At 43.2% G+C, this 25,149-nt stretch overlaps 1 protein-coding gene and 1 non-coding gene across 3 annotated transcripts; one reads left to right on the top strand and one right to left on the bottom strand.

Annotated features, from left to right (window-relative positions):
• The first annotated feature begins 129 nt into the window (after window positions 1-129).
• EIF4H (eukaryotic translation initiation factor 4H) lies at window positions 130-25,017 on the top strand. Of its 2 annotated transcripts, XM_022588089.3 has the most exons (7): window positions 131-432; window positions 15,703-15,890; window positions 17,929-17,993; window positions 18,077-18,173; window positions 18,490-18,549; window positions 22,863-23,000; window positions 23,091-25,017. In XM_022588089.3, exons 1-7 carry the CDS (start codon window positions 374-376, stop codon window positions 23,228-23,230), a joined length of 747 nt encoding a protein of 248 aa, XP_022443797.1. In that variant the 5' UTR covers window positions 131-373; the 3' UTR covers window positions 23,231-25,017. The 2 variants fall into 2 exon arrangements, with proteins under 2 accessions (XP_022443798.1, XP_022443797.1); XM_022588090.3 differs by lacking the exon at window positions 18,490-18,549 and having other exon boundaries at window positions 130-432.
• TRNAR-CCG (transfer RNA arginine (anticodon CCG)) lies at window positions 14,316-14,388 on the bottom strand. Its single transcript has one exon. It is a non-coding gene; the product is annotated as a tRNA-Arg (tRNA).
• Window positions 25,018-25,149: the final 132 nt, after the last annotated feature.

Genomic DNA, 25,149 nt, shown 5'->3' on the forward strand with positions numbered 1-25,149 from the left:
CAGCGCGCGGAGGGAGCCACAGGAGGTTCGGCTGGTAGGGCAAGGCTCACGTCCAAGGGTGGGGCGGGGCGGGGCGGGGCAGGGGCAAGAGGCGGCCGCGGGTGAAGCCTCAGAGCTAGCACACAATGGGCCGGAGCGCCAGGGCAGGAGCCGAGCCAACGCGCCGCCGCACCACGTGGGCCGCAAAACGCGCCGGGCTGCCAAAGGCCAGCCAGCCCAGACCCGGCGCGGCGTACGTGCGCGCACGCGACCGTGCGTGCGTGCGATTTGCGATCAGGCGGCGCGGCGGACAGCCCCGGCGGCGGGGCGGGGGGAGTTATATTGCGGGGTCCTTCCTCGCTCACCCTGGTTCCTCTCGGAGCGGAGACGGCAAATGGCGGACTTCGATACCTACGACGATCGGGCCTACAGCAGCTTCGGCGGCGGCAGAGGGTGAGGCGGGCGTGCGCGGGCCCCGACCGGGCGCGGGAGGCGGGCGGAGTCAGGGGCCCCTGGGCCGCGGCCTTCTCGCGCGCACAGCAATGGGCGGCGAGCGGTAGGGGCCCGGCTGGGCTGATTGAGGCCTCGTAGAGGCGCCGGGAGGAGTGGGGTCTGGAAATGGCGCGCTCGGGGAGGGTGCGGCGGCGGTTAGGCTCCCCGGGTTTTGCTCGCAGGACAGATCCCTCTCTGTGCCACCCCTCCCCCGCCGCCTACGATGTGTCTTTCCTCTGCCTCGGTCGCAGGGCCAGGCCGCAGCGGCGCTGAGTGCCCGGTAGGACGAGCTCCCGCTTCCAGCCCCATCCCCCAGTACGGCGGGGCCGGCGCGGGGCTGTGCTGCAGCGCGGGGGTGGGAGCCGCGGCCTGCCCCGCTCCAGTCCCGGTCCCGGCCGCGGCTTCCTGTTGTCAGCCTGCGCTGCAGGCCCCCTGGCCCCTTTCGCCAGGAGACCAGCGGGCTTGGTATGATCGGAAAGCCGAGAGAGGGGCGATTCCCATCCCTTTACGGGTGTGAGGCTGGGATTTGGCAGCTGGAGCCCTGGAATAGTTCGATTCACCCCGGGGTCGGGGGAGACCAACCAGAACATACACATCATAGCATTGTATTTATCCTTTCTTAGATCAGAGTGCCTTGTTGACAAGTGCTACGTGCCTACTGGCAGAAAATGTTATTCTCCCTGGTTTCTCCAGACTTGGAGAAGGAATCGCATTTAGCTTCGTTCTGATTCTGGTCATACACAGGCTATATGTAATTGAGGCACCTTGTTTAAAAGAAAGATCCCTGACTAGTGAAGGAAAAGCTTATGGTGTTCAATTCCAGGAACCCGCCCTAGATTATTTCTTTTTAGCCACAAGTTACCTCATACAGAATTTAGAAGATAGGCTATAAACATCTTGTTGTTTGTCAAGGGCACACTTGGCCTTTGTGTGATTTACAGAAAGGATTACTTTCCCAGGATAACACCACAATAGTACCTACTGAGGTGTCCAGTCTCCTGGGTTTCAATCCTAAAAGTATCTTTGTTTGGTGAAGAATGATCTTTTAATACCTTGGTTTGGGAATGGCTCAAATAAAAGCTTGTTTGGGTGCGGGAGTGTACCCAGTATCATTCATGAAAGTTGGGGACATGGAAGTTGGGGGAGGTGGAGCCACCTGTTACTTCAGAGAATACTTTATTTACTAATAAAAAAGAAATAGATGTTGGATTACATGTAAAGTTAATGCTTTTGGGGTAGGTTTCTAGACATCAAATTTGTACTTCAGTCATCTCGAAATTTAATAACTAGGATTTTTTTTTCCTTCCTAGTTTCAAAAAGCATTTGGAAGTACCCAGGAAAACTCTTAAACAGAGTAGTTCAGATTAAGGCAGCTCCAAGGAATTTTAGTTGGTTTGGAACTACAGTGTTAGTCATATTATACAGAGCCTGGGGATTTTTTTTTATTATTATTTTTTAATTCTGCCTTTTGACAAATTTACCAGCTGTTCTGGTGACTAGAGGTGTTCGAGTTAGACTTTCGGTGGATATCAAATTTTGACAGTTGGAGTACCTTGAACAATAGAAGTTGATCAAAAGTAAAATTCTCTTTTAAGATGCCATTTATTTATCAGAATATCAAAAGACGAGGACACTGTTAGCCATTTACCCAGATGTACTCCAAAAACTTGTATAAGAGAATAGTAGCTGGCATGATACATCTCCTAAGCTTCCTCATAAAAAGTCCTTTTACTATTAAGCACCTTCTATATCTTACCTTCTCAGAATTTTCCACTTCATCTTCATGTAAGAGTACGTAGGAAATACTGCTCAGACTGCCAAAAAGTAGTTTTTAGAACCTGTCGGTGAATTTGTGTGTTCTTTGAGGCGGTGTCACAGGTGAGTCAGGAAACTTCACAGAGGACTAGACATGTAGTGGTGTGATCTGTGCCAAAGCTTTCCTATTCCAGATAGTTAATGTTATTTTAACTTCATTAGGTCGAAAGTTATCAGTTATTGGAATCTTTGAAATTTAGCAAGGTGATAGGATAGTTGACCAGATATTCTTCAATGATAATTTTGACTTTTGAATTATGTTCACATCAGTACATGTCTCAGTGCTGTTTGTTTATGTTCAGATAGAAGCTTAAGCATTATAGACGATTACCACCTATGGAAAGCTGGTCTTGTATTGCTTTGTTTGGTGCTTTTTGTTTTTTAATTTATTTTATTTAATATATTTATTTTTGGCTGCGTTGGGTCTTCGTTGCTGCGCGTGGGCTTTCTGTGGTTGCGGCGAGTGAGGGCTGCTCTTCATTGCAGTGCGTGGGCTACTCACTGCGGTGGCTTCTCTTGTTGCAGAGCACGGGCTCTAGGCACGTGGGCTTCAGTAGTTGTGGCACACAGGCTCAGTAGTTGTGGCTCTAGGGCTCTAGAGTGCAGGCTCCGTAGTTGTGGCGCATGGGCTTAGTTGCTCTGTGGCATGTGGGATCTTCCCGGCCCAGGGCTCGAAACCGTGTCACTGCGCCACCAGGGAAGTCCCTGTTTGGTACTTTTGTAAGGCAACTTCTCTCTAGTCTAAAACACCTTAGCTAGATAAGATGTCTCAACTCTAAGCAACTTGGGTCACAGGTGAAAGGAATGGCAGGTTTGAAATATAGAGTCAAGGGGCTTCCCTGCAGTGGCTAAGAATCCACCTGCCAATGCAGGGGACATGGGTTCGAGCCCTGGCCCGGGAAGATCCCACATGCCGTGGAGCAACTAAGTCTTTGGGCCACAACTACTGAGCCTGCACTCTAGAGCCTGCGAGCCATAACTACTGAAGCCCACACGCCTAGAGCCTGTGCTCCAGAGCAAGAGAAGCCACCGCAATGAGAATCCTGCACACTGCAAGGAAGGTAGCCCCTGCTCACTGCAACTAGAGAAAGCCCATGTGCAGAAACGAAGACCCAACGCAGCCAAAAATAAAATAAATAAAAACAAATTAATTAATTAATTTAAAAAAAGAAGGGTCTTCTCATTAAAAAAAAAAAACCAAAAACCAAGAACTTGGGTTTTAATAATTATACATTCCCCGTAAGTTTATTTTGTAGTTGTGTGTGATAACCAGTACGGTTGTCAGGAAGTAATACTGAACAACTGCTTTATTTCCCCAGCCTATAAAGGCATGTCCCCTGCAGCAGAGGAGAGAACCAGGGACTGCATTGTTGCTCAGAAAGCAAGTCAAAACAAAATTCCAAATTATCAGGGGTTGATTGTACCATATCTTGAATGTATTTGGTTTCTCACTTTGCTAAATTATCTTTGTGGGGTTCCAGTTTTTCATTTGCTATTGACAGTAAAGTGGAGAGTAACACTGATCTTACATTTTTAACTGCAAAAGGCCTTTTGAGTGCTTAACCTAAAAGTAGCATCAATCCTGAGAATTAGATTGGAACTTGGAATTAGCAAGAATTGATATTGCTGAAATGGTACCTGCTAAAAATTGATTAAGCTACAAAATTAAATATTCTTTATTAGGTTCCAGTCAGGGGATTTAGAATTCTAATCTTTGAGTCTTATAGGATTTAAGCTTGGCATCTCTGTGTAAATTTCTAAGGATATTTTAAGCCTTAAAATGGGGAAGAAAGTGTATAAAAGCTAGCTAGTTTCACTTATAACAGGATCTGTAAAGGTGTTGAAAGGCATATTCTAAAATCCTGTTTACCTATCAGATGGCAAGTTGTTTGGGTTTATTGTCATCCTTCTCTCCACTCAGTCTCCCAGTGCTTGATTCCAAGTCATTGTCCTCTTTGCGAAGTGTTGTTACCACAAATACTTGGTTTTACCAAGAGATCTTTGAGATGTCAGATGTTCAGGCAGAAGCCCTGGCTTTAGAATCAGGCAGACCGGAGCTTAAGTGTCCTCTTGGCTGTGTATGAGCAGTATGATCTGGACAAGTTTCTTTACCTCTCTGAGCCTCACTTTTCCTGCATATAAGATAGAAACTCCTCTATAGGGCTGTTGGTGAGTATTCAATGAGATGTTAAACTGTGCAGCACAGTATCTGGTACATTAAAAATGCTTAATATTTGATAGCTGTTGATTTATAATTTTTTAAAATTTATTTATTTTTGGCTGCGTTGGGTCTTCATTGCTGCGCACGGGCTTTCTCTAGTTGCGGCGAGAGGGGGCTACTCTTTTGTTGCGGTGCGTGGGCTTCTCTTGTTGTGGAGCACAGGCTCTAGGCGTGCGGGTTCACTAGTTGTGGCACATGGGCTCAGTAGTTGTGGCTTGCAGGCTCTAGAGCACAGACTCAGTAGTTGTGGCACACGGGCTTAGTTGCTCTGCAGCATGTGGGATCTTCCCAGACCAGGGCTCAAACCTGTGTCCCCTGCATTGGCAGGCAGATTCTTAACCACTGCGCCACGAGGGAAGTCCAATTTATAATTTTTTAATTCTTAAAATAATTCCTTTGGAGTTAGAGTGGGAAAATTTCTGTTGAGGGTTAGATGGAGTGAGTTTTTATTTTCCTGTCTATATTTCTAAAGCCAATAAAGGGAAAGCTGTTCAGTTTATAGGCATAAAGCATTTATAATGTAATACCATAAGTATGGTAAATTAGTACCAAGTAATTCATTCTTTTTATTCATTTATTTATTGGCTGCTTTGGCTCTTAGTTGCTGAGCACAGGCTTTCTCTTTCATTGTAGTGCACGGGCTTCTCATTGCGGTAGCTTGTTGCGGAGCGTGGGCTCTAGGTGCATGGGCTTCAGTAGTTGTGGCACTCTGGCTCAATAGTTGTGGCTCGAGGGCTCTAGACTGCAGGCGCACGGGCTTAGTTGCTCCATGGCTTGTGGGATCTTCCCGGACCAGGGCTCAAACGCGTGTCTTCTGCATTGGCAAGCAGATTCTTAACCACTGTGCCACCAGGGAAGTCCCACCAAGTAATTCGTTCTTTTTTTTTCTTTTTTTTTTTTTGCGGTACGCGGGCCTCTCACTGTTGTGGCCTCTCCCGTTGCGGAGCACAGGCTCCGGACGTGCAGGCTCAGCGGCCATGGCTCACGGGCCCAGCCGCTCCCCGGCATGTGGGATCTTCCCGGACTGGGGCACGAACCTGTGTCCCCTGCATTGGCAGGCGGACTCTCAACCACTGCGCCACCAGGGAAGCCCAAGTAATTCATTCTTGTACATTATTGGTTTGTAACAGAACTCATGCTTGGAATATTTAAATGCTTCTGAGATTTCTAAAAAAAAAATTTTTTTTCACATACTTTAAAAATTTATATTTGTTTGAAATTAACCTTAGTGTTCTGGAAAGACTTTACACAAATTCAAGAAGTCTTCCCAGAAACTTGGAACATACAAAGCAGAATGTTTGGCTGGGAGTGTGGGGGGGCATGGTCAGTCCTAGATCAGATCCACCTTCCAGTTTCCAGCTTTTGCTAGAAATGGAAGAGTGTTGGGCAAAAGACCATGCCATGCATCTTTGCCTTTTCATCATTTGTGCAGCTGGTTAGACCTGCATACTCAGGGAACGAAGTAAGTGACCACTTGATTTTGATTGCACTTAGCAGCTGTAATGTCTAAGTTGTCTTTTTAAATAATTGAACATCCTATTTTTTTTAAGTTTGCCAACCATATGATGGTTTTTAAAATGTTTTTCTTGATAGGACCCTCTGGATGTGCTTCAGTATGTTGATACTCTACTGAAAACATAGTACCTTCATTGCACTCCAGTATAGGATAGATGTAGCTGGTGATCTCCCTCGCTCTGCACACTGTTCTCTAATTGAAATAATCAGTTGCGTTTTTGGAGGCACCCACCCACCCCCTTTTTTTTTTTTTGGCCGCACCGCAGGGCTTCTGGTATCTTAGTTCCCCTGACTATGAATTGAACCTGGGCCCTTGGCAGTGAAAGCAAGGAGTCCTAACAACTGGACCGCCAGGGAATCCCCTGGAGCCTTTTGAATATCTGGCTGAGTAGAAGACAGCTCGTTTCTCATAGCTGCTTCTGTATTCACTCTTGAGGTAGGTTGTTTGGTTGACATATATGAAGAAAATCCAGCCTTACATAGCTAAGTAGTTGGAAGTGGGAGGACTTTTTAATAGCCTTTTCAGATAATTGTAGATACTCTTGTGACTGTACCAAAACTTGACAGGTGGTAATTTCCATAAAAGTTAGTTGTAACAATAAACTTTTAATACTCTTACATTAAAATCCATAGATCTATCTTATATTTTGAGTGGATCTGTGCTTTTTTTGGCTGTATTGGGTCTTTGTTGCTGTGCGCAAGCTTTTTCTAGTTGCGGTGAGCAGGGGCTACTCTTCGTTGTGGTGCGTGAGCTTCTCATTGTCATGGCTTCTCTTGTTGTGGAGCATGGGCTCTAGGCGTGTGGGCTTCAGTAGTTGTGGCGCACGGGCTTAGTTGCTCCGCGGCATGTGGGATCTTCCCCGGCCAGGGCTCAAACCTGTGTCCCTTGCATTGGCAGGCAGATTCTTAACCACTGCGCCACCAGGGAAGCCCAGCTGTACATTTTTTTTTTTTTTGTAACATGATACTTTGGTCATTTGGAAAATACCAGTTCACTGAGTTATGTAGCTCTTCCAAATGTTGAAGCATTTCACTATACAGTATCAAAAATCATGTTCATTAATGTCGCCATCAGTTTCATCAGAAAATTTTCAGGTATTGGGAGACTGTCAAGCTTATATTGATAGATAAAAGTTTTCTAAAATTCTGGTTTTTGCTTGAAAGCCTGCGTTTTGTCATTCGCAGCAGATAATACTGTTGTTTTCCTTAAAGTGACAGACTCACTTCATTTACAAGAAAATGTCTATGTAGCATCCAAGTCTGAACCATAGTTTGTCAGTTCTTTCAGGTAAAAATGGTGTTCCATGAAAAGAATAGCTAGTTCAGCTTGTAACTCACTTGCAGGAGTGCCTTTCCTGGAGATAACCATGTACTTCTGTAAGCAGCAGAAGTGCTTCATTCCCATTTTGTAACGGAATATTTTAAAAGTGGGTCAGTATTTAATAAAATTAATCATTTTTACCACTTTATCAAAAACATTCTTTGCAGAAGGTGGCTTTTTTTTTTTTTTGGCTGCGCCATGAGGCTTGTCGGATCTTTGTTCCTCCACCAGGGATCGAACCTGAGTGAAAGCGTGGATTGCTAACCACTGGACCATTAGGGAATCCACCCCCCCCCCTTTTTTTTTTAATACTGCAAATGCATGAGTAATAGTGCAGTTTGGTGCCCCGGCCTGATTCATGTGAAGGCCAATGGCATGATCGGTGTATGTGTTTGCTCTCTTTGACTTAACAGGGATACTACAGCCAGAAAGGTTTGGCTCTGCGGGGGCAGAGCCAGAACCAAAGGAAGTACATTTTGGTGCTTTTAGAGGCCGTCTGAAAATGCAAAGAATTGTTACTTTACCTGATTTTCTGTTAATGGAGGAACCTCAGTATGGTCTAGATTGGAATTTACCAGTTGCTCATTTTACCTAATAGTTAAAGATTTTTAAAATAAATGTATTTATTATTTTTTATATTTTTATTTTTGGTTGCATTGGGTCTTCGTTGCTGCGCACAGGTTTTCTCTAGTTGCGGTGAGCGGAGGTGACTCTTTGTTGCAGTGCGCAGGCTTCTCATTGCAGTGGCTTCTCTTGATGCGGAGCGTGGGCTCAGTAGTTGTGGCATGCGGGCTCTAGAGCGCACGCTCAGTAGTTGTGGCATACGGGCTTAGTTGCTCTGTGGCATGTGGGATCTTCCCGGACCAGGGCTCGAACCCATGTCCCCTGCATTGGCAGGCAGATTCTCAACCAATGTGCCACCAGGGAAGTCCCAAATCTGGAACTTTTGGATTGAGTAACCTTCTTCACCCATATGAAGTTATTAAATTACTAAGCGCATTTCTTTCCTTTCATGTTAGGAGTCCAGAATTTTAGTTCATTATGATAAGTACCTTTTCCCAGTAAGAAAAGTTCCCTAAAAGACTGTGTAAACCAGAAGTCCCTTTCGTGTTCACTATTCATCTAAAACAAGGCTTTCAAACTGCCTGTTGTGTCCTGTTGGGAGATGATGAAATCAACTTAGTGTGGGTCCTGGTAAGCATCTTTTAAGGTGAAATAGAATAGACAATAGTGTGCATTATACTATGAGTTAGTACTGTTGGCAAGCTTTTTAAAATTAATTTGTGTAGTTAACATGCAGGGAACGTATGCATGTATTAAGTTGTGATGTAAAATGTATTTCTTGTTGTTGTACACAGCCTGAAAATTTTTTGAAAAATACTTAAATACAGGGCTTCCCTGGTGGCGCAGTGGTTGAGAGTCTGCCTGCCAATGCAGGGGACGCGGGTTCGTGCCCCAGTCCGGGAGGATCCCACATACCGCGGAGCGGCTGGGCCCGTGAGCCATGGCCGCTGAGCCTGCGTGTCCGGAGCCTGTGCTCCGCAATGGGAGAGGCCCCAGTGGTGAGAGGCCCGTGTACCGCAAAACAAAAAACAAAAAACTTAAGTACATAATTGGGGATGCCTTCTGAATACATGTAACCCTCTCTTATAATCTTAATTTTTTTCCAAATAAGCGTACCCACATTGGTGAAGAAGTTACTGGCAACCCTAAAGTAGTTGGTAGGCCTGTGGCTTCATTCCTTCCACCCTAAGTCTCAGATATTGTAATAGTTCTGGAGATAAAGCAGTGAACAAGACAGGAGTTCCTGCCTCAGAACAACTTGGCATTTCTCTGCATTGCTTTTTATATCTTACAGATGTGATTGAATTATTAAGTTCCCATTCACAGCAGAAAAGAGCTCCTTGAAATAGGGCTCATTGAAGAATTCACCATAGACACTGCTCCCTCCCCACCCCCAGTGTTTACCAGAAACTTTCAGAGGCTTTCACGTACATCCTGTAGGAATGACAGTTGTCAAGATAAAGGGATTTAATTTTGAGTGCTAATTGAAGGCCTTGGAAAATACATACACTTAGAGGAAGATCTACTTGGAACTGAAGGGTCTTTAATCCAAGTTCCATTGGGCTAGTTTTTTAAAACCTAAGTTACAACTAAAATGTAATGTGGCATCTTGGATGGGATCCTGGGACGGGAAAAGGACATTAGATGAAAGCTAAGAAAATCTGAATAAACTGAACTAGTTAGTAATGAATTAGTTGGTAATGTATTGATGTTGCTTCTGTGATTGTAACCAGTGTATCTTCCTAATGTAAGATGTTAATAGGTAGTGTAAAAGGGTGTTTATGAAATAAGGGCTTGGCTTTTGAGAGCCTAACCTTTTTTGATTATTGTCTAGAAACCAAGTAGGTTACACATTTTGATCTTTCTTTCTTTCTGCATGCTCAGAGAATTTTGTCTTTGTTGCTTACTTGGATTTTATTCTCATAAAGGTAGTCTTACTGTGATTTTATGTAGGATCTAGGATAGTGCCTCAGGCCATGTGATATATGCTAATAAGCGTTTCTAGGTGGCACATGAAAGACCAAAGTTGTTGATCATTCCCAGTGAAACGAACTCAGTTATCACCTAGAAGTAATAGAGGGAGAGCACCTAATGTTCCAAATACCAAAGAGAGGTTAATACTCTATAGTCATGGTATCTTGGCACTTGTCTTAAAGTTTTAAGAATGACAGCAACAGTACTTAAATTCTGTATAGTTTCTAATGCACCGAGAAATCTTCGTAAAATTCTTGTCCAGAAATAATAGCATGTGGCCTTCATTTTTTATTATCTTTTACACTTTGGAAGCAAGTCTTGAGCACTTAATTTTGTTTCATCCACTTACTGACTCTAATCACAGCCCTAATAATCTCTTCTCTTCTTTTTTCTTATAGTTGCCCTTCCTCCAGTTTCCTCTCACTCCTATATATCTTTGCTTATTCACACATTATCATCTTAAGAGTTCAGTGTTTTGTCTGCTGCCTGGAAAATAGAGTCCAAGTGCCTTTTGCTCCACCCTGCAGAGACAGTGCTTGTTGCTGTCTCCTGAATTTTCTGCAGTCTTTTACTTGGGATGTGATTTCTCCTTTCTAGATGCCTGGACCCCCTTAGCTGAATTATAAGCTCCTTGAGGGTAGGAACAAGTCTTAGGTTTGTGCCCTCAATATGGTGCTCTGTATTTAATAGACATTCAGATACTTTGTTGATTTGAGTGAAGAAACGTGATTTGTCTGTAACTCCAGGTGTGATTTTGGTCACACCTGGAGTTGAAAGTTGGATTTCCTAAATGACTGAGGATGTAATTATTACTTTAAAACTTTCTCGTATTTTTTTTTTTAATCAATAGACTGTCCCTTTGTGCACCAGTAATGAGTGGGCAAGCCCATTGCTCAGTGGGAGCGATATGGCCTGGGAGTTTGCAGCACAGCCCTTCAGGTCTCTATTCTGAATTGCAGGGTGGTGGGGAGGTGGGGGTGTGTGCCCAGGCCTGCAACTTTGCCTCATCTGTTGCCTGCTTTACATCCATGGCTTGTTAGTCAGCCTCCTTCTGTATAAGCAGTGTATCCTGTAGTGTGTTTAATTTACCCATAACACTTTAGAATTATTAAACTTTTATAAAGCAGTCAGTCTCTGTGAAGTGTTTTTATGGTCAATTTCAAACTCCTTTATAACAGAAATTTGAAATATTTATAAAGTAACAGATGAGAAAACCGAGGTACAGAGGTGATTTGGAAGAGGTCCTACACCAAGCTAAGTAAGGTGCCAGGTGTGTCTTCTGTGTTTTTAACCTGTTTTAGAAAGTGCTTTCATGTAACATAGCTTATTTAGATAATAGTCCCCTCTAAACTTAAATTAGTGTCAGAAGTATCTCATAAGAATTTTAGCTCAAAGAATTTCTGACATTTGACATTTTTATTTGATGACAGAATGTATCCTTTTATTATGTCCATATGCATTCGCTGGGGTTTGTCTTCTTCACTCTTGTCTCTCAAGTTGCTGGCACACTGTAGACTCTTCATAGAGTGAATAAATTGAAATCTACCAGGCTGGCCCCAGTCCCACTGCATTGTAATGTCTTCAGTGAACTACTCAACGAAAAGCTAAAAACCACTCAAGTCCTGTAGAACTGACCAGATCAGGTAGGGCAATATTGAGGACTGCATCGGTTAGTCTTGAAAAAATCTGGAGTGTTAAGCCACTGGCAGTTTTGTGAGGCTAGGGTGAAATGAGCAAGTTGATGGGCTTGGGTTAGCTCTTTCCACATCTCCAGCTCTTAAAGTACTGCTTGCCTGAAGCAGGATTTTTCTATCTTTGCAAAGACAGAGCTGGCTTCTGATCCTACTGCATTCTTGCTAGTGCCCCCCCCCCCTCAGTAGCATTCACCTGGGCAGCGGTCCTTAATCAAGGCTTGCTTACATGGCTTTCTCTACTCAGTCAGAGGTCGGTTGACCCTATCTTTTCAGTCCTCTGTCCAGCACCCCACAGAAGTTCTCATGTGCCCTTTTAGCAAGCCTTCCTACCTCCATTTTCTTGCTTCATCAAACAGACACCTGCCAAATTTATCATTTCTTCATCCTCACCTTCATGTTGAGTTTTTAAAAAATCATTGTAGCCCTTTGCTTTTTTACATATCTATGTAAATATATACACAAACATGCATGTATGCATTTACAGTTATTTATGTTTTATATGTGCTACTCAGGTGTAAGCTACTCCAGGACAAGGGGCTGTTTTCCACCAGATGTTTAATAAATGTTGAGTGGATGAATTTAAAGTGTTTTTAATTATAGTCGGTCCCCTGTTTTGACAGTTTTCCAAGTGTTTATACTGTATTTTATATGTTCAGTACCCAGTCCCAAAGAGTATCTTACTGAAAATATTTTAGGTTTTATGGGTTTTTTTTGTTGGTGGTGGGTTTTTTTGTTTGTTTGTTTGGCTGCATTGGGTCTTCGATGCCGCGCATGGGCTTTCTCTAGTTGCGGCAAGCAGGGGCTACTCTTCATTGCAGTGGTTTCTCTTGTTGCAGAGCACAGGCTTTAGGCATGCGGGCTTCAGTAGTGTGGCACGCGGGCTCAGTAGTTGTGGCGCACGGCTTAGTTGCTCCGCGGCATGTGGGATCTTCCCCGGCAAGGGCTTGAGCCCTAGTCCCCTGCACTGGCAGGAGGATTCTTAACCACTGCGCCACCAGGGAAGTCCCAGTTTTATGGTTATTGAAATGCAAAATAAGTCACATTCACTTGTAAGCCTATTTTTCTGGTATTAAGACAGAATGCAGGATTTTTCTGTTGGGAAGCAGCAGTTCTGAGTTAATTAAACTTAAAATTTTTAGCCATCTAATAATTACTTCATAGCCTGGTTCTTCTGCTAAAAAAAAAAAAAAAAGAAAGCGTTGTCTTAAAGACTGGTATTTATTATCAAATATTTGAGATATCTGGAATTTGTGTCAGGCAAGATGTGGAATCTCTTTCATGATATTTCTAGCAATATATGAATTTTAAAAATCAAGTTACGGGCTTCCCTGGTGGTGCAGTGGTTGAGAGTCCGCCTGCCGATGCAGGGGACGTGGGTTCGTGCCCCGGTCCGGGAGGATCCCACATGCCGCGGAGCGGCTGGGCCCGTGAGCCATGGCCGCTGAGCCTGCGCGTCCAGAGCAATGGGAGAGGCCACAACAGTGAGAGGCCCGCAAACCGAAAAAAAAAAAAAAAAAAAGTTCAAAAAAATCAAGTTACTTTCGAAGACCTGGTATTAATATATATTCTGCCAAAAGAAAGGAAGGTTGACTTTAAGCAGATTTTTGACTGATGTGAGGAGACTTTTGCTTTAAATGTCTCTTAAAGAAAAACAATACCTCCCCCTTTTAAATTTTTTTTCTCCTGTGTTCTGCAAACATTTTATTTTGAAATTTTTCAAGTCTTCAGTAAAGTTGAAAGAATGCAATACGATGGACACTGGTAGATGTCACAAGTTTCACACTTGCTTTATCTTTATATATTCGTGCATGCACACATGGCTTTATGCTGAACCCTTTGAAAATAAATGGCTGTCCTGACACTTCACTCCTAAGTACTTTGTCTCTCCTGAGGACAGAGGCATCCTACTAACTTCAGTACCAATTAATCACTCCTAAGAAATTTAATGCTCACAATAATATTTATACTCATCAGATTCAGATTTCTCCATCTGCTTTTTCTTTTATGGCTGTGTGTTCCAGGATCCAAAGATCACATGTAGCATTGGTTATCATTTCATTAGTTCCCCTGCCTTTTTTGTCTTTCATGACTTTTACATATTTGAAGAATCTGTGCCAAAATAGAAGGCACATTTAAATTTCTCCCATTATTAGTGATACTAAGTTCAGTTACCTGGTTGCAATAGTGACTGGCAGATTCATTTTATCAGTGTTTTGGCATCCTTTGAGCCTTGCCTGAATCAGTCACTACTACGTTGGTGGTTGCAGAGTAGTGGTTTTCTAATTACATGATTCCTCCTACATTTTTTAGCTGACAGCCTTATTGATGTAAAGAAGACCTCCCCTTCCCATTCATTAATTTAGTAGACTATATATTAGAGCAATGTAGGTTCAGAGCAGAATTGATCAGAAAGTATAGAGTTCCCATATGCCCTCTGCCCTCACAAATGCACAGGGGCACAGCTTCCCCTGCTGCCAACATCTGCACCAGAGCAGTACATTTGTTCCAACCAATGAATCTGCATTGACAATGTCTTTATCACCCAATGTCCATAGTTAACATTAGGGTTCACTCTTGGTGTTGTCCATTCTGTGCTATGGGTTTTGACAAATGTATAATGGCCCCATTTATTTTTTTGTTTGTTTTTAAAATATTTATTTGGCTGCAGTTGGTCTTAGTTGAGGCACGCAGATCCTCAGTTGCGTCATGCAGGCTCTTAGTTGCATTATGTGGGATCTAGTTCCCTGACCAGGGATCAAACCTGGGCCCCCTGCGTTCGGAGCGCGGAGTCTTAACCACTGGACCACCAGGGGGAAGTCCCGTGGCCCTATTTATTTATTTGCTTGTTTGCTTTTTGTGTGTTTTTTTTTTTTGGCTGAGTTGGGTCTTCGTTGCTGCACATGGGCCTCCTCTAGTTGCGGCGAGCGGGGGCTACTCTTTGCTGCGGTACGCGGGCTTGTCATTGCAGTGGCTTCTCTTGTTGCGGAGCACGGGCTCTAGGCGTGTGGGCTCAGTAGTTGCGGCACGTGGGCTCAGTAGTTGTGACTCGCAGGCTCTAGAGTGCAGGCTCAGCAGTTGTGGCACACGGGCTTAGTTGTTCCGCGGCATGTGGGATCTTCCCAGACCAGGGCTCGAACCCATGTCCCCTGAATTGGCAGGCGGATTCCCAACCGCTGCGCCACCAGGGAAGCTGGTCCCATTTATTTTTAAATTATCTATAAAACATTGTAAACCTCAGGTCTTAGACAGCAGTTATTATGGTCATTGTTACTCTACACATGTGAACTATGTGACAGGCAGTGTATGACGCACCATATGTTACTTCTCAATAATTCAAGGTCTCTCTTAGTATTAACCCAGTTTTCCAAATAAGGCTTAGAGAAATTGAGTAACTCCTCAAGATTATGTGGTGGAGTAAGTATGTGGTAGAGCTCGGATTTAAACCAGTGCCTATGCAGATTAGCCATGATATGGTGGAGTCAGGGTCCTGCCACTTTTAAGCTCTGTAACCATGGACAAGCTAAACACCTCTTGACTTAGCTGAGGAAATGACATTGACGTTTAAATGAATTAGTAATATGCACCTTGTGTTTGAGGACCCAGTGAGGTAGTGCATGGGGGAGTGGAGAGTAATATGTACAATACATAGTACTTGCTGCACAAAATCTAAAATTTTTATTAGAGCATATTATCTATAATCAGCAAGAAACAATTGTATTGTGAATGAGTTAAACTTCAGCTTCAGGGTAATAAGTGGACACTGCATTTCTGTGTGTGTTAGTATTATCGGGTGTGAAGGAGGGCATTGGCTTAGGTTCTTTTCTCCTATTCTTAGTGAATAGGAGAGAACCACTTGTCTGTAGGAGGATGTTATGTTTGGATTCGATTCTCCAGGGAAATGTACGTTCACAGAGATTCTGTGTTTCTGTGGACATTTCTGTCATCCAGAAATAAGCATGTTTTTCATAAATATTTTGGAATACTCTGTTATTTCAAGGAGCTGTTACTGTATACATTATATAGGATTATTTTGCCTGGGTGGTGTGGCTGAGTGGGAGACATTTTCCTTGGCCCTCTGGGGCAAGTACACAGGGGCAGAGTTGAATCCTGTCTGTTTCCCCTCCTAGGTCCCGTGGCAGTGCTGGTGGCCATGGTTCCCGTAGCCAGAAGGAGCTGCCCACAGAGCCCCCCTACACAGCATATGTAGGAAATCTACCTTTTAATACGGTGCAGGGCGACATAGACGCTATCTTTAAGGATCTCAGCATAAGGAGTGTACGGCTAGTCAGAGACAAAGACACAGACAAATTTAAAGGTGAGTTTGGGAGATTTTTACTGTGCATTATTGTAAGGGGAGGAGGGTCTAAACCAGAGGGCTCTAATTATGAAAGTGTTTCAATGAAAGTGTTCCGAACGTTTGCCTACTCCACGCAGTTGAAATAAACATTTATTAGCGTTTTAACGCATAGGCCTTCAGCTCTATTTGGGGGGGAAAGTGTTATACATAATCTAGTTTGTAGAAATATGTGGCATATGCCCAAGTAAATCTGGCATTTTCCTGACCTATATAGCAATCCTGTCTCTGCCAGAAAAGGAGTTACCAGGAAAGAAATGAACAGATAAAACTCAGGACTTTTCAGGTGCATATCACCTTGGCCGACTCCTGCATTTTTAGGGGGTAGTTTTTCTGTAATCTAGTTTATTATGAAGTCCAAGAGGTAACCTAGTACTCGTTGTCACTGTACATTTGTGACTTCAGAGCATGTGTTTAGGGAAATGATTGGCTCAAATTTCAGATAAAGTTAGTGTCTGTAGGTTAGTCTTTCGGGTTCTTGAGCAGAGGAGTAAGAATGAGGAACCAGCTGGGCATTATCCAACTTCCAAGGCTTCCTAAAGGGAAATGTGCCCTGTATTTAAGTGCGTGATGCCAGATACAAGGGCATATTTGGTTTGCTTTATTTACCCAGAAGTACATCCATGAAAGGCACACAGAGGCTGTGGGGCTGTAGAAGAAGCAGGGGTGCCGCTCAGCAGAGCGGTTCCATAGTTTTGTTGTTCTGAAAGCCTTCTGACTTAAGAACCTGGAGCCTTGTTATAGTAAGTGATCAAACAGTGAAAAAGAATGTATCAGTTAAGCTTGGAGCAGTAAGTCCCGCTGCTAGGAAGCGCTAGGAATGCAAATTTAAGGTAAAAATGTGTGGGTGAAGCCAGCCTTTGGGCTGAGTCAGTAGCAGCAGAGGTTGTCTCATAGAAGGGCATCTTTAGTTTCGGCAGCTCTGGAGTGTGAGGTGAGTGGGAGCTCTGGAGTGACTAGGCTCTTGTTGCCTCTTTGAACTTGCAAGTAGTTTTCTCAGTTCTTCTAAGCATTGAATCCACTTAGGGGAAAAGGCATGGATGGGGAGGTGGAGTATGGTTGGGGGTGGAGGACGGGGAACTCTACAGCCAAGCAGTACATTCTTTGTGTAAGCAAATGGCGAACAGGAAAAGTTTGGACCCAGGCTTTAGAAGCATTTGCAGTCTAGTGGGCTTTGAAGGTGAAGTGTAATCGTCATACAGGATGGGGATGGGGGGAGGGTGGTAATACAGGGTGCAGTGTGAGCATACGGGGCAGGGGGAGTGCTTAACCCAGATATAACCGAGAGGGCATGGACAAGAGTGTTGCAGCTAGAAGGAAAAGCTTATTCAGAGGTTGGAGGTGTGAGAGAGGGCGTGGTTTCTTCTCCCTGGAGTGTCCTCTGCTTACAGGCCTGTGTCAGAATCTAGCGTTAGAGACTCAAGTTGTCAATAAAGCATGCTGCACCGAGGCCATCTGTCTTTAATTAATTAGCATCCTGAGGAGGATGAGCTTGTGGCCGAGGGTATGTTTTTTAGCTTTGTAAAACAAATTTTATACCAGCTACCTGAGTAGTAAGTAATGGCACCCCCAGCCTGTTCCATCAAAGCATGTTTGGTATCGAATTTGAAGTCTGTGTCTTAAAGCCCCTGTTAGGTTATATTAAAGTCATTCAGAAGTCAGAACTAACAGCTCTTCAGTGACCCAAGGAAGGTTTTAATATTATGGTTAAAACATAAAGCTTTGTAAAAACACAGCTACTATTTCAGTACCTATTTGATTAGCACTTTCTGTTAGAATATAAATAAGAGGGGAAAAAATATAATTAAGAGGGAGGAATACCAGTCAAGTTCTATTTATTAGAAAGTAAAATATGCTCTTTCAGGTTCTGCAAGTCTGCTACCATCTAGATGCAACAGAAGTGGTAGTTATGATGTAGGGAAATGGTACAGACAGGGATTCCACCTTATCTTTAACCCGGAATTCCTTGAGGAAATTGGGGGTTTGTTTTCTCTTACAGGATTCTGCTATGTAGAATTTGATGAAGTGGATTCCCTTAAGGAAGCCTTGACATACGATGGTGCAGTAAGTATATTCAGGTTTTCTCTGTGGTGGTAGTAGTTGAGATTTTTTTCTTGCCAGTACTTACAGTGTTTTCCACTTATTAGCTCTTGGGTGACCGGTCACTTCGTGTGGACATTGCAGAAGGCAGAAAACAAGATAAAGGCGGCTTTGGATTCAGGAAAGGTGGACCAGATGACAGAGGTGATTGGCTCTTCTACAACTGAACATAAAACTTGCTGTATGCCCACTGATTACAGCTCTTGAAGGTTACCAGAAGAACTCTTACCTTGTAGGTCTGATAGGTGTTTATGAGCTTTTAAAAATGTGTAAAATCTTAGAAAGAATGGATGATGCTTCTGCAAGCCTGGGTTTTTTCCTTCCTGTTGGCAGCAAAAACTCTTATAATATCATTGAACTTCCCATCACATGAGTTGTACGTCTTCCCAATGAATTTTTCCATGTTTGTGCAGCAAGGTAATGATACGACCTCAACTTTATCTTTTTTGTGTATCCTCAGGAATGGGTGGCTCTCAAGAATCTAGAGGTGGATGGGATTCCCGGGATGACTGCAATTCCGGTATCAGTATTTAAAGTATCACCACTTACCCTTTTCAGTGGCCTTGCTGCTGTTGTACATTTCTTGTGAGTAGCCCGCCTGGCCGGACTACTTTAGTTCCTTTCACAAATGAAACTTTCCGAAAAGGTACCCAGGCATGCAATAAGCCTCTGTTAGAACCTCAGTGTTTGGGGTAGGACTTGAAAGCTTCCACATCGTGGGCAAGTTGGACTGATCCGCCTTATTTTGTTACCTTTTCTTAGTCTACTGTTCTTATATGTGCCTGTGTCTCATGCTGAGTCTTTCTCAGGGTTTAGCCCAGGGGAGCCCCTTGATGGTGCTTGTGTGTATGGCATGAATAGAAGTACTATTATTTCTAGAAGTCTGAAGGTTCTAGAAGCTTACAGAAAGCCTCATACTAATCGTTCCTGGTGGCTCCCTCTTAGATGGTAATAGGTAGTCCTGATGACCTCTTTGTCTCTTAAAGGGCGTGGAGCCCCTGTCCCTTAAGTGGACATAATCCACTTTATCATTGCTTTTCTTAACTCATCAAAGCATACCAGTGGGTGCCTCCTTGTGTCAACTCAAGAGGTCAGTTTGCATGCCAGGCTTTGAAGGGTTGATCTCCTAAACATCTCTTCATCTCTTTACTTGTTTTTTTTTAAATTATCAAGGTAAATCATATGGTAAAAATGTCCGTTGTAACCATAAGGTAGAGAATGAAAAACAAGTCTGTTTTCTTTCCTACAAACTTGAGGTTGTCTCTGCATTTGCCACCACATAAGATGAGATCATTAGTGCCCGCCCCCCCCATCACCCCCCCCAATCAAAACAAAAATCAGTAGAAAGTAACTGGTAAGTATGGGAGGAACTGGTCTTGTGAGTCGAAATTTTTTAAAAGTTCATTCCACTACTGCGTTAGCTAAACAGATTACTGCTTATATCTGTTGAATAATTTAATTCCTAGAAGTCCTATAGCCAATCAGAAATGAGCTTATTCATAAAAGTACAGTATAATCCAGTAAACCTGTAATTTTATGTATAAGCTAGTCTCTGATTGAAAAATGCAACAGATGTCATCTCAAAGCCACCTCAGGTGTAGTAGTTAGTGACTTGATGAGTGGTGGTCTCCAATCTGCCAGTTTTGCATTTCCTAGTACTGTAGAAATAGTACAGTGAGCTCACAGCTTTGGAGGTTACCAAAGGAACTGATGTCTTTCTACTACTGGCTTAGCTTGGGCTTTTTTACTCTGAAGCAAGACATATAGTGAACATAGCCAGAGAAGCTACCTTGCCACCAACCAGTGTAAACTGCAGTGTTCTGGTGATAATCTAAAACCAGCAGTGCGCACATGGTGGGGTACGGCCTATATACATTATTTGTATAGGTAGACCATTTTTACTCTTTAGAATAATGCCTTTTTTTAAATGACATACTTTCATTGTAAAAAAAATTTTTTTTCAAGCAGTACAAAAAAATATATAAAGAAGAAAACAAATAAGAAAGTCCCTGTCAACCAGAAATAGGCAGTGTGTTTTTATTTATTTTTTATCTTTTTTTTTTTGGCCGTGCCATGCAGCATGCAGGATCTTAGTTTCCCACTAGGGATCGAACCCGCGCCCCCTGCAGTGGAAGCGCGGAGTCTTAACCACTGGACCACCAGGGAAGTCCCTAGGCGGTGTGTTAAACTAAACTTCGTAAAGAAAGCTCAGAAGATTTTCATGAATAGTGTGCCTCCTAGAAATCTGTCATCAAACTTGATGAAAAGATCATTGTTAGTGTCAAACCTTGGTTTTTTCCCCCCCTCATAATCTTCCCGTCGCTCATATCATAAGAGTTTTGAAATGAGGTGGTCACTTGATGTTAATGTACACTGGGTTTTGGGGTTTTTCCCCACTATACTTTGTCTCATGGACCTGGACAAAGTAGCAGTTGTGTTTATGTGCCTTGTCAGTGTGGGTGTGAGCTGATTTGTTTTATGCTAAACACTGGTAGCAAAAACTAATCTCATTAAGAGGGAAGTAACTTTACTTTCATAATCAGCGTGGAAAGGTACACACAGTTTAGTTTGGGGGAAATGTCAGGTTAAATGTTTGAATACTAATTAAGCTTGTTTAATGAATGGTGCATCCTCTCTGGTTGATAGAAAAGATTTTGTAAAGAAACTTATACTTGATTATATGCTTCCAAAATGGGTTTTCCCCCAAAGCAGTGCTCCTGTTGGTCTAAACCTTCTTAGAATTGTTTTCATTACTTGTTTTGTTAAAATTGGAATTGTTCGATTTAGTCTCTGAACTGAGTTTCAGATAACTTGATCAATTTAATTAAAAATTCCTTGCTGCCCTTAAAGAACGAAAGAACCCCACCATTGCAGACAGTTGGTTCTGCATATTCACGGCAGCGAAGTTCTTTAAACCACTGCAAACAGCAAATTGGCGGATACGGAGCCATCGCTCTTAGAGGAAATACACGGGCTCCTGTGAGCCGCTGGTCATACTTTTGTCAGCCATTCAATACATAACCTTGCTTTATGTGTTTGTATTTAAAGACGCCTTGTTTAATATATATAGTTGATTGATTAACAATGAACTCACGGCCAGCAGCACTGTAACTCATGCCTGCGTGAGGCTTCTCTAACAAGGCACATCCCAGCCTTGCACTTAGGAGTACTAGACAGCACTTCAGCATGATGTTTGGGTGCTGTTTTATTTTAACAGCAAAATCACTAACAAAAAGCACAAAAGAGCAGAAAGCCTGGCACTAAATAGATTGTGAAAAGGACACTTGTTTACTGTTTGAGCTGAGACAAGGCAGAGTGTTGGCTCATTCAACCTCAGCTGGGAATGTATGTGTCAGGTGACAGACGTTTCACTGCTCTGTGCATGTCTGAATGACAGCGAAAGGCCCCAAGTATTGATTTCAGGGTTACAGATAAATTTTAGTGAGTAGACAAATTTGCAAACGTGAAATCTATGAATAATGGGAATCAACTATTTAGTAGAAGAATATTTCTCAAGCTCAGGATCCTTCTTCAAGGATAAGTTCCTGCAAAGCTTTGAGCAATCGCACTGTCCTTGGAGTGAGTAAAAATAGTCACCTTCAGGAGCTTAAACAGAGGGGGCAAGCTCATTTGTTTAATTATAGTCTTATTGCTTAAATTTTTACTGAAAGTTAACTTAAGTTGGTTATACTGTTAAAAGGTTAATTATCTTAACCTCCCCCTATGACTTTCAGTTAAATGCAAAACTAAATAAGGCTTAAGGTTCTTAAAGTCCATTGAGGAGATATTCTTCACACTGATGAGAATTGTAACTTTTTTTAATATAAATTTACTTATTTATTTATTTTTGGCTGCGTTGGGTCTTTGTTGCTGTGCATGGGTTTTCTCTAGTTGTGGTGAGCAGGGGCTTCTCTTCGTTGCGGTGCGTGGGCTTCTCGTTGCGGTGGCTTCTCTTGTTGCGGAGCACAGGCTCTAGGCGCGCGGGCTTCAGTAGTTGTGGCTCGTGGGCTCTTGAGCTCAGGCTCAGTAGTTGTGGTGCATGGGCTTGGGTGCTCCGCGGCATGTGGGATCTTCCCGGATCAGGGCTCGAACCCGTGTCTCCTGCATTGGCAGGAGGATTCTTAACTACTGCGCCACCAGGGAAGTCCAAATTGCAACATACTTTTTAATTCTAAATGAGATGCAATTTACTTCTGTTGGTAATTATTTTAGCGGTGCACAAATGAATGGGGTGTGGGAACCCTTTGCAGCCAGAGGAGGTGTGGGTTGGGTCTGCGGTTCCTGCTCTCTGGCGCCCTCTCTGGGAAGGGAGTGGGCCTGATCACAGCTTTGTTTACACACAGGTGCTTTGCTTTTAGAATGATCCACACCCGAATTGCAGCAGAAACAGAAAAATGGGGAATGTCACCCAGAGGTGACTTTGTATTTTTATTTTGTCTTCATATCTAGCTTTTTCCTTTTGATTTTGTGTTCTAAATTATAACTTCTAAATTTCAGGTTTATCTTTTTTAATAAGTGTATAGATTGTATTAGAAAACAATAAAACGTGCTTTGAGCATTTTTGTGTTAAGCCATATTAGAATATTATGGACTTTTCCTGCAAGCTAAGAATTTACAGCTCGTTTTATTTTTCTCTCCTAAGATTCTTTTTTTATTTTAGAAGTCTGTTAGCATTGAAATTACCCAACAGATTCACGTTTGGACTCATTTTGTATGCACTTTTGATGCTGGACAAACTAAAGAATTTAAAATTAAACTAAATTCACACAAGCTATGTTATCAGCTTTGAGACAGTAGTTTAAAAGATAATTCAATGTCATCTTCCTCCTTCAGGCTTCAGGGATGACTTCTTAGGAGGCAGGGGAGGGAGTCGCCCAGGTGACCGGCGAACAGGCCCCCCAATGGGAAGTCGTTTCAGAGATGGCCCTCCCCTTCGAGGGCCCAATATGGATTTCAGAGAACCAACAGAAGGTATGACGATAACGTGAACGTGTAAGTGGAGCTCTGAAGGGTGTCTTTTCGTGACACATTTGTAAGCCATGTTGTGTTTCCCTCCCGCAGAGGAAAGAGCACAGAGACCACGGCTCCAGCTTAAACCTCGAACAGTTGCAACGCCCCTCAATCAAGTAGCCAACCCCAACTCTGCTATCTTCGGGGGAGCCAGGCCCAGAGAGGAAGTCGTTCACAAGGAGCAAGAATGAGCTTGCGGTTGGGGGGGAATGGGATGTGGGGGGGGTTCGAGCGAGACCACAGCCTGGCTGTCCCCCAGACCGGCAGTCCTGCAGTTACCATTCCTGCGCCTGACCTTTGTCCTTTCTTACAATGGAAACACAGAGCTCGTGAGTGCATGTCAGCCGTTAACAAGTGGTTTTTAGTACATTCTTGGCTTTGCTGAATCTACCTAGTGCCTGTTTTGTGCTTTTTTTTTTCTTTTTTTCCTTCCTGCCACTCCTTTCCTATTTTCCTTCTGTCCTTTTTCCTTCTCGCTCCTTATTTCTTTCCAGCACATGAGTTTCTCTGGAGGGACAGAGGCAGCTGCCATGCGGGAGTTCTTTATATTGAAATGCTGCTTCATTTCTCTCCTTTGCTTTTCTGTTTTTCCTTTAGCCACACTGGGCGTTTCCTTTGATTTTTCTCAGCAACCTGCATGTTGAGTTCTGTATTGCTGTGGCTTCCAAGAAAAAAAACAAGTCACAAATTGGATAGCATCTTGTTTTTATTCAGCTGTTATCAACGTACAGAATTTGGGACACATTGCTTTCAAAACAAGGATAAAATATCTGTTGATCTTTGCAAATTCCTTCCTGTAACTATTTATAGATAGTCCTGACTCCATTACTCCCTCCCCAGATGGGAGAATAGGCTTACATTTCAAACAGCAAAACCTAAAAGGATAATGTGAACTGCTGGCAGGGTGCACATAGGAGATAAATTGGATACACTGCTGTGTTCACATGCTTTATTATTGCTCTTTCAATACCGTGTCCAAACTGGTTCCCTTCTTTCACTGGCCGTTTTAGAGGCTCCTCTGTGGCTGGATGTAGCGAACTGCTGTCTGGTTTCCTTTCTGCTGGCTGCAGAGGTGCTTTGGGCACTGCAGGTGGTAGCGCGGTGCTGGGCTCACTTCCTAGTGCGGTCGCTGCTTCCTTTCAGACCCCTGTTGTCGTGTGTTCTGCATCACTCCCTGTGTTTATCTGTTCCCTGATACAAGTAATAGTGAGATACTGCGCTTCCCACCATCCCTTAATTTTAGAGTGAAAGAATGGGCCTGGAATTACTCTCTTTCACTTGATGAATTGAGAATTTGACTATGCAGAGCTGTCAGGTAACTGGTAGGTGGCTTGAGGTCACTAGTTCTCAGCTTTAGGACGTTCACTGCCACATACAGTGTTCAGCACTCACCCAGGCTAGGCAGCGGCTTTTGAGCTTGAACACCTCTGTGTGAACAAATTCTTGAGCACCCGAGTCCCACTTCATCCAATTGGGAGCAGTTCAGGGTCAGCTAGAGCCCCGGAAAAGAGAGACCCTCACCAGCATGACTGGAGGGCCGGGGGCAGGCTGGCCCACGCAGTGTGCCTAGAAAGTAGCTCCTCACTAGCTGCCATCCTCGGCTCCTCTTACTTTGTCTTTGTCACCAGGTCTCAGCAATTTACAGAACTCTCCCTCCTTTCCTTCCTTCCACCTGTCATGTTTGCTTCTGAAATAAGAACCATTTGTGTAACACCAATACTTACCTTAAGAAAGACATGCATTATGTGGTTGTAATCAAACCTGATGCTTTCAGATGACCTACTTACATCTTCAGTGTGGAAAAGATTAAGAACAAAACAAATTCATCTAAACTTCTGGGCAATCCAGTTGACTTTTAAATGTAAGAATGGAATTCCAAACACTTAACACATTCAGCTATATGACAGAAAGTAAATCTATGGATATGGTATTTTGTGAATGATCTTTTAAATAAAAGAAAACCTTACGTAATATTTAATGCTTGTCTTTATTTTTGAGTTGTTTTTTAGCTGCTTGTGAAGTTAATTTTAAATTTGGAAAGTAGTGTCCAAATTTAGTGGAATGTACTGCGGAGTGAGCAAAGCGTCTTGCTTTCGGAAGTTACAAGATT

Source organism: Delphinapterus leucas, chromosome 15 (genome assembly GCF_059928025.1).
Source record: "Delphinapterus leucas isolate spDelLeu-1000000601 "Yukka" chromosome 15, BTC_Dleu_Yukka2, whole genome shotgun sequence".
NCBI lineage: Eukaryota > Metazoa > Chordata > Mammalia > Artiodactyla > Monodontidae > Delphinapterus > Delphinapterus leucas.